General features: G+C 36.5%; 1 protein-coding gene across 4 annotated transcripts in view; it reads left to right on the forward strand.

Annotated features, from left to right (window-relative positions):
• The window catches only part of LOC128239131 (uncharacterized), a 14,238-nt gene extending 2,579 nt beyond the window's left edge, over positions 1-11,659 (forward strand). For 2 of the 4 annotated variants that reach the window (XM_052955620.1, XM_052955621.1), the window contains exons 2-4: positions 6,037-6,397; positions 8,458-8,577; positions 10,196-11,659. In XM_052955620.1, the coding sequence (XP_052811580.1) occupies positions 6,037-6,397; positions 8,458-8,577; positions 10,196-11,106 (1,392 nt within the window). In that variant the 3' untranslated portion in view covers positions 11,107-11,659. Of the gene's footprint in view, positions 1-3,720; positions 3,790-5,185; positions 5,328-6,036; positions 6,398-8,457; positions 8,578-10,195 lie in introns of those variants that run through there. The other 2 variants (XM_052955622.1, XM_052955623.1) reach the window with 2 other exon arrangements.
• The last annotated feature ends 9,113 nt before the right edge of the window (positions 11,660-20,772 follow it).

Raw genomic sequence — 20,772 nt, forward strand, 5'->3', positions numbered from 1 at the left:
AACTTTACTTTTTATTTCAATATAGCAGAAGAAAAGTAATAAAATACGCCCAAAATGCACCATTTCGGACTAGAAATTGTTAATATTTTCTTTCGTGGAGAACCCCAAATCCCTCCTGTCAACACTTAAACCCAAATTAATTTCGTTTCTGACTGAGGGGCGCAATTAAAAGGGTACGTCCCTAAATTACGCCCCCTCTAACATCCAATCCTGGATCCGCCCCTGAGATGTAGAATAGCTATAACATACTAAATTAAGTCTTAGAGATGAAACATATATCAAGTTACATGTAATGAATTTATTATGATTGAGATTTTGAATTAACAATGAATTGACCCTTCTGAAATACACTTACACACACTAAGTCAATATATATTTCGATCCTTACATGAAATCAATGAATTCCATAACACTAGGCCACACTAAGTATAGTTGAACCCCGTTTGCTCGAACGCGCTTGGCTCGAATTCCTTTTTGACACGATTTCGCTTGGCTCGAGTTCCTCGTTTGCTCGAACTTGATGTAAAGGACCGATGTCTTAAAACTAAAGTTTAACTTTCCCGCTTAGCTTAAAATTTCCGAGGCTCGAGGTATTTTCTCTGGTTCCTGTGAGTTCGAGCCAACGGGTTTCGACTGTATATTCTATTAATATAAAATATATATTACCAAAACGAGTGACACAAAGTACATTTACACAATGAAACGAATAAAGATAAGTAAGTGATAATGGTGATCGCTTACTGCCATACCCCGGGGATGGGAATACCCAATTTATAAGTGAACATTTTAATGAATTATACACCTTAATGCTGCACTCTTACAGATTGACCACTTTGACAACTTTTTTTTATATTTTGTGTCTTGGAATGAGGCATTTTTTTCATAAATGTTTCGAAACCATTGAAACAAGACTGCTGACAAAAGATCAAATCGCAGTTTTTCATATTTACGCTTAAATAGAGATGTTTTATGGCTAAAAGCGTTACTAACGGTTTAAAGCTGCACTCTCACATATAAACCGGTTTTACAACTTTTTTTATTTTTTTTGTCTTGGAAAGAGCTGACAAAAATCAGATCGCATATTTTCATATTTTCGTTCGAAAATTAATGTTTTATGGCTTAAACCAACTAACGGTTTAAAAAAAATGCATAAAACATCATTTGTTGAACATAAATATAAAAATCTGCGATCAAATGTTTTGTCAGCAGTCTCATATAACTGGTTTCCATGAATTTTCGCAAAAATTGGTTCGTTCCAAGACAAAAAAAAAAAAAAAAAAAAAAAAAAGTTGTCAAAACGTTCAATCTGTGAGATTGCAGCTTTAAGATAAATGCGATTTTCGGCAATTGTTATCTGTTCAATTTTGAGTAATCTTATATGACTGAGTTGAAGGCACTGATACGAAAATCATCTGATTTTGAGACCAACACTTAAACAAAGACTGTCAAAACTTCCAATATGTGAGAGTGCTGCTTTAATGATATGTATAGTAGCCAAGATACTGTCAAGATTAATGTGGATTTTAAAAACGTATATCATACAGTGTAAATAAATGGAGATTCGTGTGTAATATTTATATACGGTAACTCGATTACAATCCGTAGTTTTAATCAAACGTATCGTTTACATAGTTTATCTCAAGAGTTAATGCAAACATTTCCTTCATTTGTTATTAACAGCAGCATGGTAACTTTTGAAAGTGTATACCTGAACTTCCTTTGGTTTCATGCTATATTTGGTTACTTATTTATCATGCTATATGAACACAATAAAATCATTATTTAAGGTCAGACACGTACCGGCACTTCCTAAGCTTATACCTGTTAAAAATACAGGCCAGCTAAATACCCGTACTAAATGCGCTTTTTAGCGGGGGGTGGGGGGGGGGGGTATTTATCTATTTTTATTCAATTTGTCTTTTTATTTATACATTTTATTTATTATTTTATCTTATTTATTTTTTATTTTTTTTGGGGGTGGGGACTCCAGCGTAAGGGGTGGGGGAGTTGGTTGGGTTCTTTCATTTTCTTAAAGGCAATATACACCACGAATACGTCGACAAGTTTGCATCGACACTGGAATACGTCGACAAGTTTGCATTGACATTGGTATACGTTGACAAGTTTGCAATGACATTGGTTTACGTCGATAAGTTTGCATCGACATTGGTATACGTCGACAAGTTTGCAACGACATTGTAATACGTCGACAATTTTGCATCGACATTATAATACGTCGACAAGTTTGCATTGACATTGGTATACGTCGACCAGTTTGCATCGACATTGTAATACGTCGACAATTTTGCATCGACATTAGAATACGTCGAGAAGTTTGCATCGACATTGGTATACGTCGACAAGTTTGCATCGAAATTGGAATACGTCGACAAGTTTGCATTGACATTGGTATACGTCGATAAGTTTGCATCGACATTGGTATACGTCGAGAAGTTTGCATCGACATTGGTATACGTCGACAAGTTTGCATTGACATTGGAATACGTCGACAAGTTTGCACTGACATTGGTATACGTCGACCAGTTTGCAACGACATTGTAATACGTCGACAATTTTGCATCGACATTAGAATACGTCGTTAAGTTTGCATTGACATTGGTATACGTCGACAAGTTTGCAACGACATTGTAATACGTCGACAATTTTGCATCGACATTATAATACGTCGACAAGTTTGCATTGACATCGGTATATGTCGACAATTTTGCATCGACATTATAATACGTCGACAAGTTTGCATTGACATTGGTATACGTTGATAAGTTTGCATCAACATTGGTATACGTCGAGAAGTTTGCATCGACATTGGTATACGTCGACAAGTTTGCATTGACATTGGAATACGTCGACAAGTTTGCGACGACATTGTCATACGTCGACAATTTTGCATCGACATTAGAATACGTCGACAAGTTTGCATTGACTTTGGAATACGTCGACAAGTTTGCATCAACATTGGAATACGTAGACAAGTGTGCATTGACATTGGAATACGTCGACAAGTTTGCATCGACATTGTATGCGTCGACAAGTTTGCATCGACATTCGAATTGACATTGGAATACGTCGACAAGTTTGCATCGACATTGGTATACGTCGACAAGTTTGCATCGACATTGTTTACGTCGACAAGTTTCCATCAACAGTGGTATACTTCGACAGGTTTGCATCGACATTGGAATTCGTCGACAAGTTTGCATTTACATTGTAATACGTCAACAAATTTGCATCGACATTTGAATACGTCGACAAGTTTGCATCGACATTGGAATACGTCGACAAATTTGCATCGACATTGGTATACGTCGACAAGTTTGCATCGACATTGTTTACGTCGACAAGTTTCCGTCGAAATTAAAACGAATAAGGCATCTGTCCGTTTACCTGTACGTTCTTGCATTTAATATTCAAACGCTCGTTGAACGACTATTCATAAATAATCGTGTTTCAACTCAAGAAAATGGCTACAAATCTTGATAAAGATTCTGTTTGACTTTGAGAACCAAACCCATAAAAGCGCACTCTTATGTTTAATCAGTAGCTCGTACACACGACAGGCCAAACGATAAAACAAGAGGTCATAATTTATCATTTTAGACATTGAGAAAAGTCCCAAAGATAAAATTGAATTATAACAAAGAAATTCGATGGGATTATCAATCCCTTGAGTCAAGAAGGTGCGAGTTGGTTTGGGGTATTTTATTTCATAAACATGAGACGTCGATTATGAATTATGGATTAAAATCTTATAATGCTGAACATACTAAGGTACGAATAATTTCTGACATTTTTGTATTGCAAGTCATTGTATTAATATGTTTCACCTGTCAAAGAAGATTATGACCGAAGTTGTTATCATTGGCAGTTATTGAGTGATAAATGGTTAAAAAGCAAACATTGTAGGAATGTATTATTTTTTTTGAATAAATAAAAAAATCTTATTATTCCAAATTAAAAATTACAAAACCAAAATTGTGAAAAAATATGGAATTGTTTTCTTCAAAATATGCACTTAGCACTGTATATATATTTTTTGTTTAATATATATAGTACAAAGTGCATATTTTGAAGAACAAAAAATGTTTGAATATTTTTTTCACAAATTTAGTAATATAATTTTTAGTTTGGAATTATATTTTTTTTAAATATTTTTTTAAAATGATCGAGTTTGAAAATCATGTGCCAGTGGACTGTAGACGCAGTCACCGTAAGAAGAGTTGTATATCAAAGGTTTGGTTTGCCTGAGATCAAAATGGTTTTATAATTCAAGGTTTTTCGACAAACTATTAAACGCCAGTAAATTATATTATCTTAGCGGTCAACATTTCTTTTTTTACAATGAGAATGCAGTATTTCTTCAGTTTTACCATACATTGATTTCAGTAAATTAGAAATCATCCGTTATTGGATTAAATCAGGTGAAGCGGTAGATATAAACAGTGGGTAGTTTACACAATAAAATGTTGACCACTAAAAACATTAACATTGTTAGAATGTAATACAAAATTAATGGTTATGCGATTGTGTAAGTACTTGTATATTATAGTCTATCATTATAAAGTGAATGTTAAAATAGACCTGAAAAAAAAAACTTTCTTAAATGCCATTTGTTTAACAAACTACCAAAAAAACATCGAATCTGAATTATGATAAAAATGCCGCTTATAAATTCATTGACTAAAGCTCACATAATTTTGTTTGTATGTGCGTATAATAATAATAATAATAATAATAATAATAATAATAATAATAATAATAATAATAATAATAATGATAATAATAATAATAATATTAATAAAATAATATTAATAATATATAAAAGTACATATATATTAAATTATGGTATCAAAACTGACAAGAGCGTATAATAAAAGTGAAACAGAAAATTGACTAAAATTTGGTTAACTGTTATTGAAATAACTTTAAATATTGTAAACTTTCAATTCAAATAACACCTCTTAGTTATGGCTAATCATTAAAATTTGTGTGAAATGTAATACTCGTATGATGAATGTAGCGATAAAGAATTTCTCAATTATGTCAATAATTATACAATTATGCATATTTGTAAATTGTTAGTCCAGATCGTTAATCTTTAAAGTAAAGAAGGTTCACTTTTTAATGGATCCAACTAATTTTCAATCGTTATATTACACTTTCAAAGTGTTTTTTCAGCCTGAAGGAGTATATTGAGTGTTAACAATACAAGGAGAAAGTTATGAAATATGAAAATGGAATGAATATATTATAATTTATTATTATATTGAATTTGAATTGCTCTGACTGTAATGTGGATGGACACGGAGGTTAGGTTACTTTTGTATTTTAAAAATGCGGAATTACAAATCGCATTAAATAAAAAGAAGCTATATTTATAGTTTAATTGTTTTTTTTATTCCCTTAGAAACGTATAACTATGAAATATTAATATTTACACGTAGTTTTTCTTAAGGAAAAAAACCCTCACACTGATTGTGTACAATACAATACAATGCGTTTATTTCGGCTTTAAACTAACAAATTCTATAAAGGTAAACATCAGGGAACAGAACTTAACAAAAGGATGTTATGTATAAAAACATATGCATGAGATGTTATTACAAACATTTTTTTTTATTTGGAGGACATAAGTGTTTCGAACTTATTTAATGTAAGCCATCTAAAAAGTAAGGTTAAAAATAGTTTTTTTCTTAGTTCCCTGTATACAGTGCATACAAGCACTCTGTGAAATTCTGTTTCTACAGCTGTCATCAAACAAACTTCACAAAGTCGTTCGTTTCTTGGTGTATTATCATACCTCCCAGTCTCTATTGCTAGGGTATGTGCAGATACTCTAAATTTTGTTAAAACGACTCTACAGTATATATTAATATATTAAGACAGAAACAATGTCCAAAAATATGGTTGTAAAAAAATGAAGTGTGAAAGTGGTATGTGTCTGAACTATTTCGCAATTCATAAGCACGGTGGAAGGTAGCACTGCACACTTTTGAATGCACGTGTGATTTGTTTCAGATGACAAGATCCGCTCCACCGGAGCGGTCTTCTGGCGCTCATAACACATCCGTCCCTGGGCGCAATGCATCGCGACAGCGTCGACATCCACCGTCAACGATGCCTTCAATTAGTATCGAAGACATTTACCGCACAGCAGAGCGGGAACGCCTGAACTACAGTTCATGTAGCAGACGACAGAATCTCGCTCATGCGCAGAGTCAGACGCAGTTCTTTCGACACGAGCAAAGTGCGTTTATGTCACGTCCAAACACAAGTGTCAGTAGGGAGCCAAACAGCGGCCGACGGGATGCGACCACGCCCATGAGCGCCTGGAGCGAGCCAATCATTTCAAGGCCAAGTTCTATAATTCCTCATCCGGGTAGGTACACTGGTGACAGTATCTTTCTTCATTTACGTGTTGCTGCTGGTCACATCTAATGCACCAATCATTTGTAAACATGCCCTCCACCCGGTCCGGTGACTTTGACTTTAGGTCCAGCCAAGTCTGGGTAAGATCCCCGTCCTGCGGGGAAGATCTGCTGCTAAAATCCCCGCCAAATGCCCCCCCCCCCTCAGGGACCCTAGGTAAGGCCCATTCCCCGCTATTTTGGCACAAAGACGAAACCACCGCATTTACCCTGCATTGTGGGTCCACCTGGAAGGTAAAATCACGGCCCATTTCTCCGTCTATCTCCGGTTTACCCCCGGACCTGAGTGGGGGTGGGGGTGGGGGTCGTCGTTAAAATTGACTGGTGCATAAGGGATGTAGTAATGCACATATTTTTGCAAACACGTAGCAAAATTTCGATGTTTTTTTAGAGATAATAGCATTATATTTTGGAATCAATGGTAAATGGTAGCAAAAGCATGAAGAAACATAACACCCCCAAAAGATTGCTGAAATGCCGGCTTTCTCAAACTGCCATTGTGACATGCACCCTTCTTTTTCCTTTTTATACCTGCACTTTGTGGTCGAGGGTAATGAAGATTAGGAGAGAGTTTTAAGAAAGTAGAGGTTGTGAACATTTAATGTACTTGTAAAATGAATTTGGTATAACTTTAAAAGTCCTAAATTAAACTCTTAAAACACTCTTTCTCCCAATTAACTTTTCTCATGTTATCGTGCGTGCCATTCTAAACGTGATGACGTAGAGCACAAAAAGTAGCTCACATGTAGCCGTGCAAGTGTTCGCAACCTCTCATGACGTAGAACACAAAAAGTAGCCCACATGTAGCCGTGGAAGTGTTCGCAACCTCTCATGACGTAGAACACAAAACGTAGCCCACATGAAGCTGTGCAAGTGTTCGCAACCTCTCATGACGTAGAACACAAAAAGTAGCCCACATGAAGCCGTGCAAGTGTTCGCAACCTCTCATGACGTAGAACACAAAAAGTAGCCCACATGAAGCTGTGCAAGTGTTCGCAACCTCTCATGACGTAGGACACAAAAAGTAGCCCACGTGAAGCCGTGCCAGTGTTCGCAACTTCTCATGACGTAGGACACAGAAAGTAGCCCTCATGTAGCCGTGCAAGTGTTCGCAACTTCTCATGACGAAGAACACAGAAAGTAGCTCACATGAAGCCGTGCAAGTGTTCGCAACCTCTCATGACGTAGGACACAGAAAGTTGCCCTCATGTAGCCGTGTAAGTTTTCGCAACCTCTCATGACGTATAGCACCTCTCATGACGTAGGACACAAAAGTAGCCCACTTATAGCCATGCAAGTGTTCGCAACCGCTCATGACGTAGAGCACAAAAAGTAGCACACATGTAGCCGTGCAAGTGTTCGCAACCTCTCATGACGTAGAGCACAAAAAGTAGCACACGTGTAGCCGTGCAAGTGTTCGCAACTTCTCATGACGTAGAACACAAAAAGTAGCCCACATGAAGCTGTGCAAGTGTTCGCAACCTCTCATGACGTAGAACACAAAAAGTAGCCCACATGTAGCCGTGGAAGTGTTCGCAACCTCTCATGACGTAGAACACAAAACGTAGCCCACATGTAGCCGTGCAAGTGTTCGCAACCCCTCATGACGTAGAACACAAAAAGTAGCCCACATGTAGCCGTGGAAGTGTGCGCAACCTCTCATGACTTATTGCTATCAACAACATGATCTAAGTTGGTATATCTCAATTGTCTGCCGCACTGGCACTGGATTTTTAAACTCAATTATTTTTAAAGTCTAAAAAACCTTATGATTTCCAACTAAAATCATTAAACCAATATTGTGGGAAAATTTAGTCTAATATACATTACAAAATGCACATTTATAATATATTTACATATTTCAATATTTTTCACAATTTTGATATAATGAATTTTAGTTTGGAATTATAACATTTTTTCCGAATTTAAAAAAAATGATTGAGTTTGAAAATCCAGTTCCAGTGGTCTGCCGCCATATCTTGCAAGCCTACAATTTCAATTACTATTTCAGATCTACACGGTTTGTTAGAAAACGGTGAAGATTCGGACGACGAAGACATCATGGCCCACCACGGAACTCCACTGAGCGTGTCTATATCGCCCGTCACCCGGGACTGCTGTGAAATCATTGGTAAAGTTTTGGATATGGGAAACAACTTGAATGTCCATAAAAATGCTCAAACATTTATAACAGAGTGGTACATTGCTTTTCAAGAAGTGACAAAGAACGTAAAGGCGCAAGATAAGGCGCGTCTACGTTAAAAATAAATACGTTAAAATCATTCGGAACACCTCAGCCATTTTACATCTAAAACAAAATCGGATGTACATGAACGGTTTATAATGTCAGCAATTTTTACTACGCTGCAAGTAGATCGCGTAGTAATTTCAATTTAGCAGTAAAATGTAATTACTTTATATTTGGGAATCTTAATTACCTAAATGCACTAATTCACTTCACTGGCAATCATTTTTAATTTATATATACAAAATACACCTTCAAACACTACAATGAATAAATACTATTATTTATTTTTACGAACTACTTTTATTAATGTACCGGCCTACATCCGAGGTTGTTTTCGATGGAAAATGGCCGAGGAGTTCCGAATGACGTTAAATATGATATCATTAGTTTCGCTTGATTGGTACTCGGTATTAAACAGGTTATACTGGGAAAATGATGTATCTTAGTTTTAACCCATTCGGAACTCCTCGGCCATTTTTACCAAAACCAACCTCGGATGTATTTGGACGGTTTACATACTCAAAAAGTGGCACGTTTAAGTCCGCTGCAAGTAGATCGCGTAGTAATTTTATTTAGCAGTTAAACTTTATGACTTTACTCGTGGGAATCTTAATGATGTTTGCAATAATTCACTGGCAATCAATTTAAACTTAGATCAATAAATACAACTCTAAAACAATACATTTCATTAATGATTTAATTAAAAAAAATACGAACTACTTCAACTGATGTACCGGCATACATCCGAGGTTGTTTTCGATAAAAATGGCCGAGGAGCTCCGAATGGTTTTAACCCCAGAGAGTTGTACCCCTTGAATTGATGATCTTCAACGGTAAGGTTTATTGGCAAAGAGCCAAAGTATCGCTCCCAGAACTCCTTATATCTCACTCTCTTTGAATTGTCTTAGTATTGTATTTGGCATGGAAGTTTAGTCACTACAGTGCTAAAAGTACTTATGACACTATTTAAATACAGTTTAAGTAATAGATGGCGTGAAGTAAATTCTCAATGAATAAGAATTGGCGGAGTGAGCGTAGCGGACGAACCCTTCTTAATCATTAAGAAATTAATTCATGTCATTTAAGTGACTTAGAATACTAACTCATTGGCTGATACATAAACAACGCAGAATCTGACGCAGGGAGTATGTATCGGATGAGTGACAGTTAAGGCGGACCTTTAAAACACCTGAGAACGGTGAAATTCTTAATGATTAAGTCTACTACTTAATGATTGCCTATCTGCAATTTCATTGGCTTACAATGTAGGTTGTATTTTAATTCGTAATGGCGTCATGGGGTCGGCCATATTGCAGTTGGTGTTTACGCAAAGACCTTCATCAAGATAAACAATTAAACAACACTATTCCTGCAATTTGGACGCTTTGTACTCACGGTGCCAGCAGCTTTAGTAAACTGCCAAACTCATTTAGTATGCTTACACTGCCTTTTTACAAATTACTCAATTATAAATCAAATAAGGTTCCATTTCTGTCCGCAGGTCCACAGCTGTGTTATGAGTGCCGTAAAAACCGGATACGCGAGGTGAGCCGTCAGCGTTCAGATATCTATTTTCCAGTGCTAGAGCCAACCGAAGATCACGTGACTACTGCCGCCATCTGCCGGAAGTACCTTCCGGAGCTTTCGGAACCGGAAATAGAAACCAAGATCGCCCGCGGGGAGATAGCGCGCCCGTCTATGTTCCGAAAGCAAGCGAAACAGTTGGAGTTTTCTGATGAGGAAGTGGACGCAAAGCCTAAGTTTACGAATAAAAAGGTAACGATTGTTGACCATAATAGTGTCAGGAGTAAATCCCAGACGGATTTAACCCGAAGGCAGCCGAATGAGCTATTTTTCACAAACATACGTGACTTGAATAATAAAATTGTGAAAGGAAATGTGGAACGCAATGTCGGCTTCTCTAACGCAGTTAAGCAAGTAATAAAGACTACTAGGACTCAACATGCTGTTAAAAATATGTACCCTGCGTTTGTAAGTCCAAGAAAAGTTGTACTATTAAAAGAAACGAATTACAAAACATTCTTTGACCCTCCATTAATCGCGAAAGAAAAACAATCCTCTGAGCCATCATTTTTCGCTGGATCGAGCGGGGAGTACAAGCTTCCGGACAAACTTCCCGACGACCTCGTATTTGTGGATAAAGACGGAAATGAGGTATCCGCGAGTAGCGCCGCCGGACTCACCAACCGGCTCGCCATGGTCGATGAGGTGCCGACTGCAAAAGTCGAACGCGTCACCATTGCGCCTGCGGGAGTCGGTGACTTGGGATGTCTTGAAGAAGGCGAAGAGGAGGAGGAGGAGGCGCCCCTTCAATCCGACACCGACGAAACTGTAAAGGTTTCTGAAACATCTGAAAGCATTGGCGACCCGAGTGACACGATTTCAAGCTAACAAATAAGAACATTTTATAAGCTGAACAAGGAGTCTGAACATGAACACATGCTAGTGAACAAGTTAAATATGACATAATTAATATCTTTTGAATTGATGAATCGTCGGATATCCAGCCATAAAAGTGAATAGATGACATGCGAATATAAAACAAATAATCGTGTACATTTTTATGACAAAAAATTATTCGTTTCTTCAACAATGCTCAACCCAATTAATTAGCAGGATAGCCAAGGGAGACCACTGTGATAAAGCGTACAAACTCGCGCCAAAATTAATTCAATTGTGCATTGCGTTTATTATTATTATTTTATGATTATGGTTCAGTTTCCTTTTATACAAAGTGTTATTAATGTCCATGGGGCACTCATAGTGTCTAAGGTTCTTTGTTGAATATTAAACGATGTGATGAAGTTTTTTTAAATATTTTATTGCTTGACATTAAAAAACATTTTCATTATTTTTCTTTAAGAAATTTTAAATCTTTATTATTCTGTTCGGATGTTGATGCATGCTATGTGCGGAATGTGTTGTTGTAGTAAAGTAAAATCAGAAAAACGTTATTCTGTTTTCTTTTGTATGGTTTTCTAAGAAAACCAGTGAACGTCATTTCACCGCCTTAACAAGACATAACGTAATGTTATCGAACAGTCGAACCCCGTTGGCTCGAACTTCAAGAGACCGTCGAAAATACCTCGAGAAATTTGAGCCAAGCGGGAATGCTCACCCTTATGGAGGCTATTCGTTGCCAAAAGTCTAGACGTGTAATTCCCACAATGTGCTTCTTAATCGTACTAAATATCTCTAACATTTGTCAATGTAGACGTGCTATTTGTTGTTTCTATTCGTCAGTTTTTCTGTATTGATTTGTCATTTGTCATTATAGTAGTCAAAATGTCAGATCGACCCTGTATAAACTCACTAAAACATAGATCGTATAACTTGCCTTTAACAATATGATGATGTAATTTAGAAAGCCGAATCATGCATATGTAAAACTGCAATCCTACAGTCGACACTCGCATTTGTAAAATGAACATTTGCAGTACAACAAGTCCAGGTTTACAAAAGTCAATTGACAAGTTCCGAATTACAAGGATAGACGATTTCGCCTATACCCTATATGGTAAATGTCACCGAAAGAAACGAAGGTGAATGGGAGGAGCTAACGAATCAGATTTTCTTTCGTTTATTTCCGTCGAATCAAGCAAGGGAGATAACATCTTCGCCTACCTCCTGTAAATTCCCGGTTGTAAGTCCGAGTACTCTCTCTTTATTCCACAAAAAAACTAAAATTAACTTCATCTTTTATTTTATTTTGGCGATCAATGTTCCTAAATGGGTTATAAATCACCATATTATTTAGTCAATTGCAGTTGGGTGTATCTGAGCTGGGCTCACGGACCCTGATTTATACTGCCACTGTCAGTTGTTTTTTACTTATACCCAAGCAAGCAAAAATTGTTCATTTATTTTATTTACAAGTGGACCATGGGCGGGTCGTTCAGTGTGTTTGGGGGAGGGGGGGAGCTGTAGGGCCTGTGTCCCCCCCCCCCAGTTGGCCCGCAAGTAAACTTAAAGGTTATTTTTTTTGTCAATATTTCTCAGAAAAAATACTTAATTACGCCATAATGCACCAATTCAGACTAAAAATATTTAAAATATTCTAGGGGGAGTACCCGTAAACCCCACTACCCACATTTTAAACATATTAATGTCATGCCCACTAGAGGGATCATGTCCAAAAAGTTGTGCCCCTAAGTAACGCTCCTCTAACGCAAGTCCCTGTTCAAAACCTGCTCCAGCAAACCCACGAAAAACTCCAATTGGTACAAATGACAAATGAAAATGTGCAGTGTAAAATGTTAACATACAACCGATGAGTTGGCGGTTGTAAAATGTAAATTGGTAAATCATCAATGTTACAAACCTAAAATGCACACATACACGTCTGGACTTTTGGCAACGAATAGCCTCCATACACCCTCAGTTTAAAAAAATCTTTACATCCAATTCGAGCCAAAGAGGAAATCGAGCCTGGTAATTTCGAGCTAACGGGGTTCAACAGTATTTGTCATGAATGGTGAAATGCGTAAAAAACTGAACACTAATTTCCCCCAGATATGATATACACTCTTTACAGATTTATAGTTTATTTAAGTCTCATCTGTGTACAGCATAATACATATATATATCTACACATAAAACATGAAGCACACAGCCATGCTTTTTAAGAATTATAATAGACTATATAAAACAATTGACTTACACGTAGATTGTCTTGATAAAATTGGCACAGGAGGAGTTGGTGCATTTATTTAATGTACAGGTCACTTTACAAAATGATTAAAACACAAACTGTTTTTAATTTTACCAGTTGAAATTGAGTTTCATAAAAAAGCACCAATTATTCCTTTAGTAAAATTAGTACAAAAAAGTTGGTAGTACCTGTACTACTTCTTACGTAGTATTTACGTACCAGGCCCTCAATTTCTCGAAAATTCTGAAACTGTACAGGCTTAATAAGCTTATTTTAATCAGCCAAAGTATATACTTAAAGTAAATTTTGATAAATGAAAAAATGGTTTATTGTGGTTATCATAAAGATAAATCCTGTTTTAAGTTTAAAATCTCTTAAGTAAATATTACGCAAATTATTAAAAAACAAAAATGAAGACAGTTACCCAAAGTAATTTTATAATGATCTTTTAAAAATTGTTTTCGACATGTATTCATCCTCTTATGTAAGCATGTATTCATCCTTTATGGTATAGTAAAATATAGTTTTAATTGTGGTCAATCGTATTTGGGAGTAAGAGTGTCACTTAAAACAATTGTCAATAGATCATTAATGATGCACTCTTATTCCCAAATAAGATTTACTACAATTAATACAATTGTTTTAATATACCAAAATGGATGAATACATGCTTACGTTCTTAAGTGCTTACCAGTTAGATTGCAAACAAAGTGTAATGATTTCACTATTTGCTAACGTGCTTACCAGTTATATTGCATGCGGAGCGCAACGAGTTCACTATATGCTTACATGCTTACCAGTTATATTGCATGAGGATCGCAACGAGTTCGCTATATGCTTACGTGCTTACCAGTTATATTCCAAGCGAAGCGTAACGATTTCACTCTATGCTGACGTGCTTACCAGTTATGTTGCATACGAAGCGTAACGAGTTCACTATATGCTTACGTGCTTACCAGTTATATTGCATGCAAAGCGTAACGAGTTCACTATATGCTTACGTGCTTAAAATTTATATTGCAAACACAGTGTAATGATTTCACTATATGCTAACGTCCTTACCAGTAATATTGCATACGGAGCGAAACGAGTTCACTCTATGCTTACGAAGCGTAACGAGTTCACTATTTGCTAACGTGCTTACCAGTTTTATTGCAAGTGAAGCGTAGAGAGTTCACTATATGCTTAAGTGCTTACCAGTTATATTGCAAGCAAAGTGTAACGAGTTCACTATACGCTAACGTGCTTACAAGTTATATTGCAAGCAAAGTGTAACGAGTTCACATTATGCTAACGTGCTATCCAGTTATATTGCAAGCAAAGTGTAACGAGTTCACTATATGCTTACGTGCTTACCAGTAATATTGCAAGCGAAGCGTAATGCGAAGCGTAACGAGTGCACTATATGCCTACGTGCTTACCAGTAATATTGCAAAAGAAGCGTAATGCGAAGCGTAACGAGTGCAATAAATGCTTACGTGCTTACCAGTATTATTACAAGCGAAGCGTAATGCGAAGCGTAACGAGTGCACTATATGCCTACGTGCTTACCAGTAATATTGCAAAAGAAGCGTAATGCGAAGCGTAACGAGTGCAATAAATGCTTACGTGCTTACCAGTATTATTACAAGCGAAGCGTAATGCGAAGCGTAACGAGTGCACTATATGCTTACGTGCTTACCAGTAATATTACAAGCGAAGCGTAATGCAAAGCGTAACGAATGCACTATATGCTTACGTGCTTACCAGTAATATTACAAGCGAAGCGTAATGCGAAGCGTAACGAGTGCACTATATGCTTACGTGCTTACCAGTAATATTACAAGCGAAGCGTAATGCGAAGCGTAACGAGTGCACTATATGCTTACGTGCTTACCAGTAATATTACAAGTGAAGCGTAATGATTTCACTATATGCTAATGTGCTTACCAGTTATATCGCAAGCGAAGCGTAATGATTTCACTATATGCTAACGTGCTATCCAGTTATATTGCAGGCGAAGCGTAATGATTTCACTATATGCTAACATGCTATCCAGTAATATTGCAAGCGAAGATTAATAATTTCACTATATGCTAACGTGCTTAACAGTAAAATTGCAAGCGAAGCGTAATGATTTCACTATATGCTAATGTGCTTACCAGTTATATTGTAAGCCATGCAAGCTTGCGTCCTTCAGAAAACAAGGATCTTTTTGTTGTAAAACCTAGAACAAACTATATCAAAAATACATTTGCCTATAAAGCAATGAAAATTTAAAATTCTCTTCCTACATACATTAAATGTCAAGATAAGCTACCAGCCTTTAAACATGCATTAAAAGGCTACTTATTGGCAGAATAATATTCATCACTTATGAAAAAAATCTTGACACTTTATTTAATTCTTATTATAATAAATAGTTAATTGTTTAAATTAATTGGGTTAATGTACGTATATGATATTCTTGCAACAACGTGTAATGGAAACTACCAAATGTGTAAATGTTGAAAACATATTGATTGAATGTAGTTTTACTGAATATATCTACATTATTTACAGGATGAAATTATTTAATTCATAATCACCATATTAAACTGAGTTGTGTTTATCGAAGAAATGTTGAATACATGTATAATTATGTTGAATTACATGAGAAATGTATGATAGTGATAGTGTGATTGCATGTTTTGTATGTTGCTTAATATGTAAGTTAGTATATATGTTTTTGCAAAACTTTTTGTGTGAAGGCCATGCTGGAAATAAGTAGTATGTCTGTAATGATTGTACACTTAGTATGCAACCTTCGTTAAATAAAGTTGTTATAATTATTATTATTATTAAGCAAAGTGTAACAAGTGCACTATATGTGTAGGTGCTTACCAGTTATATTGCAAGCGAAGCGTAGCGAGTTCACTATATGCTTACGTGCTTACCAGTTATATTGCAAGCAAAGCATAACGAGTTCACTATATACTTACGTGCTTACCAGTTATATTGCATACCAAGCGTAACGAGTTCACTATATGATAACGTGCTTACCAGTTATATTGCAAGCGAAGCATAACGAGTTCACTATATGCTAAAGTGCTTACCAGTTATATTGCATACCTAGCGTAACGAGTTCACTATATGCTTACGTGCTTACCAGTTATATTGCAAGCGAAGCGTAACGAGTTCACTATATGCTAACGTGCTTACCAGTTATATTGCAAGCGAAGCATAACGAGTTCACTATATGCTAACGTGCTTACCAGTTATATTGCAAGCGAAGCGTAACGAGTTCACTATATGCTTACTTGCTTACCATTTATATTGCATACCAAGCGTAACGAGTTCACTACATGCTAACGTGCTTACCAGTTATATTGCAAGCAAAGCATAACGAGTTCACTATATGCTAACGTGCTTACCGGTTATATTGCATACCAAGCGTAACGAGTTCACTATATGATAACGTGCTTACAAGTTATATTGCAAGCGAAGCATAACGAGTTCACTATATGCTAACGTGCTTACCAGTTATATTGCATACCTAGCGTAACAAGTTAACTATATGCTTACGTGCTTACCAGTTATATTGCAAGCGAAGCGTAACGAGTTCACTATATGCTAACGTGCTTACCAGTTATATTGCAAGCGAAGCATAACGAGTTCACTATATGCTAACGTGCTTACCAGTTATATTGCAAGCGAAGCGTAACGAGTTCACTATATGCTTACGTGCTTACCATTTATATTGCCTACCAAGCGTAACGAGTTTACTATATGCTAACGTGCTTACCAGTTATATTGCAAGCGAAGCATAACGAGTTCACTATATACTAACACGCTTACCAGTTATATTGCATACCAAGCGTAACGAGTTTACTATGTGCTAACGTGCTTACGAGTTATATTGCAAGCGAAGCATAACGAGTTCACTATATGCTAACGAGCTTACCAGTTATATTGCATACTTAGCGTAACGAGTTCACTATATGCTAACGTGCTTACCAGTTATATTGCAAGCGAAGCATAACGAGTTCACTATATGCTTACGTGCTTACCATTTATATTGCATACCAAGCGTAACGAGTTCACTATATGCTAACGTGCTTACCAGTTATATTGCAAGCGAAGCATAACGAGTTCACTATATGCTAACGTGCTTACCAGTTATATTGCATACCTAGCGTAACGAGTTCACTATATGCTTACGTGCTTGCCAGTTATATTGCAAGCGAAGCGTAACGAGTTCACTATATGCTTACGTGCTTACCAGTTATATTGCGCACCCAGCATAACAAGTTCACTATATGCTTAAGTGCTTACCAGTTACATTGCAAGCGAAGCATAACGAGTTCACATATACTAAAGTGCTTACCAGTTATATTGCATTCGGAGCGAAATGATTTTACTATATACTAACATGCTTACCAGTTATATTGCAAACGAAGCATAATGATTTCACTATATACTAACGTGCTTACCAGTTATATTGCAAGCGAAGCATAGCGAGTTCACTATATACTAACGTGCTTACCAGTTATATTGCAAGCGAAGCATAACGAGTTCACTATATGCTAACGTGCTTACCAGTTGTATTGCAAGCGAAGCGTAACGAGTTCACTATATGCTTACGTGCTTACCAGTTATATTGCATACCAAGCGTAACGAGTTCACTATATGCTAACGTGCTTACCAGTTATATTGCATACCAAGCGTAGCGAGTTCACTATATGCTAACGTGTTTACCAGTTATATTGCAAGCGAAACATAACGAGTTCACTATATGCTAACGTGCTTACCAGTTATATTGCATTCGGGGAAATGATTTCACTATATGCTAACGTGCTTACCAGTTATATTGCAAGCGAAGCATAGCGAGTTCACTATATACTAACGTGCTTACCAGTTATATTGCAAGCGAAGCATAACGAGTTCACTATATGCTAACGTGCTTACCAGTTGTATTGCAAGCGAAGCGTAACGAGTTCACTATATGCTTACGTGCTTACCAGTTATATTGCATACGGGGCGCCACGAGTTCACTGTATGCTTACGTGCTTACCAGTTATATTGCAAGCGAAGCATAACGAGTTCACTATATGCTAACGTGCTTACCAGTTATATTGTAAGCGAAGCGTAACGAGTTCACTATATGCTAACGTGCTTACCAGTTATATTGCAAGCGAAGCATAACGAGTTCACTATATGCTAACGTGCTTACCAGTTATATTGCAAGCGAAGCGTAACGAGTTCACTATATGCTAACGTGCTTACCAGTTATATTGCAAGCGAAGCGTAACGAGTTCACTATATGCTAACGTGCTTACCAGTTATATTGCAAGCGAAGCATAACGAGTTCACTATATGCTAACGTGCTTACCAGTTATATTGCAAGCGAATCATAACGAGTTCACTATATGCTAACGTGCTTACCAGTTATATTGCATACCAAGCGTAACGAGTTTACTATATGCTAACGTGCTTACCAGTTATATTGCATACCTAGCGTAACGAGTTCACTGTATGCTAACGTGCTTACCAGTTATATTGCAAGCGAAGCATAACGAGTTCACTATATGCTAACGTGCTTACCAGTTATTTTGCATACCAAGCGTAACGAGTTCACTATATACTAACGTGCTAACCAGTTATATTGCAAGCGAAGCATAACGAGTTCACTATATGCTAACGTGCTTACCAGTTATATTGCATACCAAGTGTAACGAGTTCACTATATGCTTACGTGCCTACCAGTTATTTTTCATACGAAGAGCAATGCTTTCAATAAATATTGATCAAAATCTTGTGTCTAGTAATATTTTCCTCTAAAAGTCAGTAGTCCTTTTGCACCAACATGGAAAATTTGTATTTCCATCATCGGAAAGATCTCTGAAGTCCCCAGGAAGCCAGGATAAATATATTCTTTAACTAATCTATGTTTCTAGCATTTTGTTTAATTTTATCAGAGAAATATACAATACAGTCGGGTTTGCGTTCTCATGGTGCTTTAAGCGTTAACCTTCATTATTCCGATTAATAAAACCGTATAGAAGTAATAGTACTATTTCCTTGCAATCAAAATAAGATTTTAATTATGAAAGTCTTCGTTATTTTAAAGCAGGCTGTTTATTTTTTAATGGTGGTTATTATTCTAGCTTGTTTAGATATCTCAACTGTTTTTCTATTTTCAACAAAATCAACAAATTCACATCAGCTCTCTAAAGATTTTACCGAAAGCTTTAAATAAAAATAATTAACGTTTAACAACAATTCAGTTTAATAGATACTTAAAGATATTGAAACTGCATCATTATTTGGTTATTTGGTAATTTTCCCTATTGTCAATAATGACGACTTTCTCAGTTTAGGAGATGTATTGCTTTGCATAATGTAAATGCTCGTTCGGTTGAGTAACTAGCGGATCGAAGGGAGAAGGGGCACCCGGCGTGCACCCCCCAAAATCGTCGAAGTTTACATTTATTTCAATATAGGTAGAAAAGTAATAAAAGAAATACACACAAACCCCATTACCAACACTTTAAAGCAGAACAACATCAGTTCTAAGTGATGGGCGCAAGTCAAAGGGTTACGCCCTCTTACGTCGAGTCTTAGATCCGCCCATGGGAGCGGATTAAAACTCTTACCTGTTGAACTTTTAAATGAGATTCTTGCCATGAGCATTGTTGAACATGTATGTATTTGAACACTTGATGGTATAGTTTGTATGCCAGGAGTAAAGTTTCTATAAATGAAAACCTACTGTTGAAAAGTGTTGATAAAAAATATGTTAAAGAATGTAAATAAATAAAATATCAAGCACTGGATTACTTTTAAGCGAATGTTGTAGGCTAATGCTTTAATCATGTTTATCATATGATATTTAACCCTGGTATCCATGACCAATATGGGTCATCAGTTTGCAGTGTTCATCCAAGTATGGTAGGCTCTTTATGAGTTATTTGCCTTTACCTTTTACCAACTGACATCAAAATCATAATGCCAATGGGGTCATGTGCCGGTCATGACCAACCTGCCCAACAAGATTGAATGCCCTCGTTCCAGTCAGTTAATGATCAGAAACGGCTATTCAGCTTGTTCAGAGGCAGGTTTCATTTTAAGGACCTGGGCGGAAGCATGCTTATGCTATTGATTTGTAACCGTTGGGTGGACAGACCTGATTAGTATATTTCGACCTTTGGGAATACACAATGTAAATAATGTTTCTCATCAAAAATTATTCTATGTTTTAACATACATTCTAAGAATCTTCCAAAGGAGAAAATGTATTCCACTAAATATTACCTTGTTCAATCTCATCAGGCGTCTGGTTCAGATTATCCTCCACCGGCTCTGCTAGTTATAATGATTTGTATGTGTATGTGTCACCTATATCACCTACTAGGTGGTACACGCTTATTCCACTCTTTTAAATACCA

The sequence above is a fragment of the Mya arenaria genome, chromosome 6, assembly GCF_026914265.1.
Source record: "Mya arenaria isolate MELC-2E11 chromosome 6, ASM2691426v1".
Classification (NCBI taxonomy): Eukaryota; Metazoa; Mollusca; class Bivalvia; order Myida; family Myidae; genus Mya; species Mya arenaria.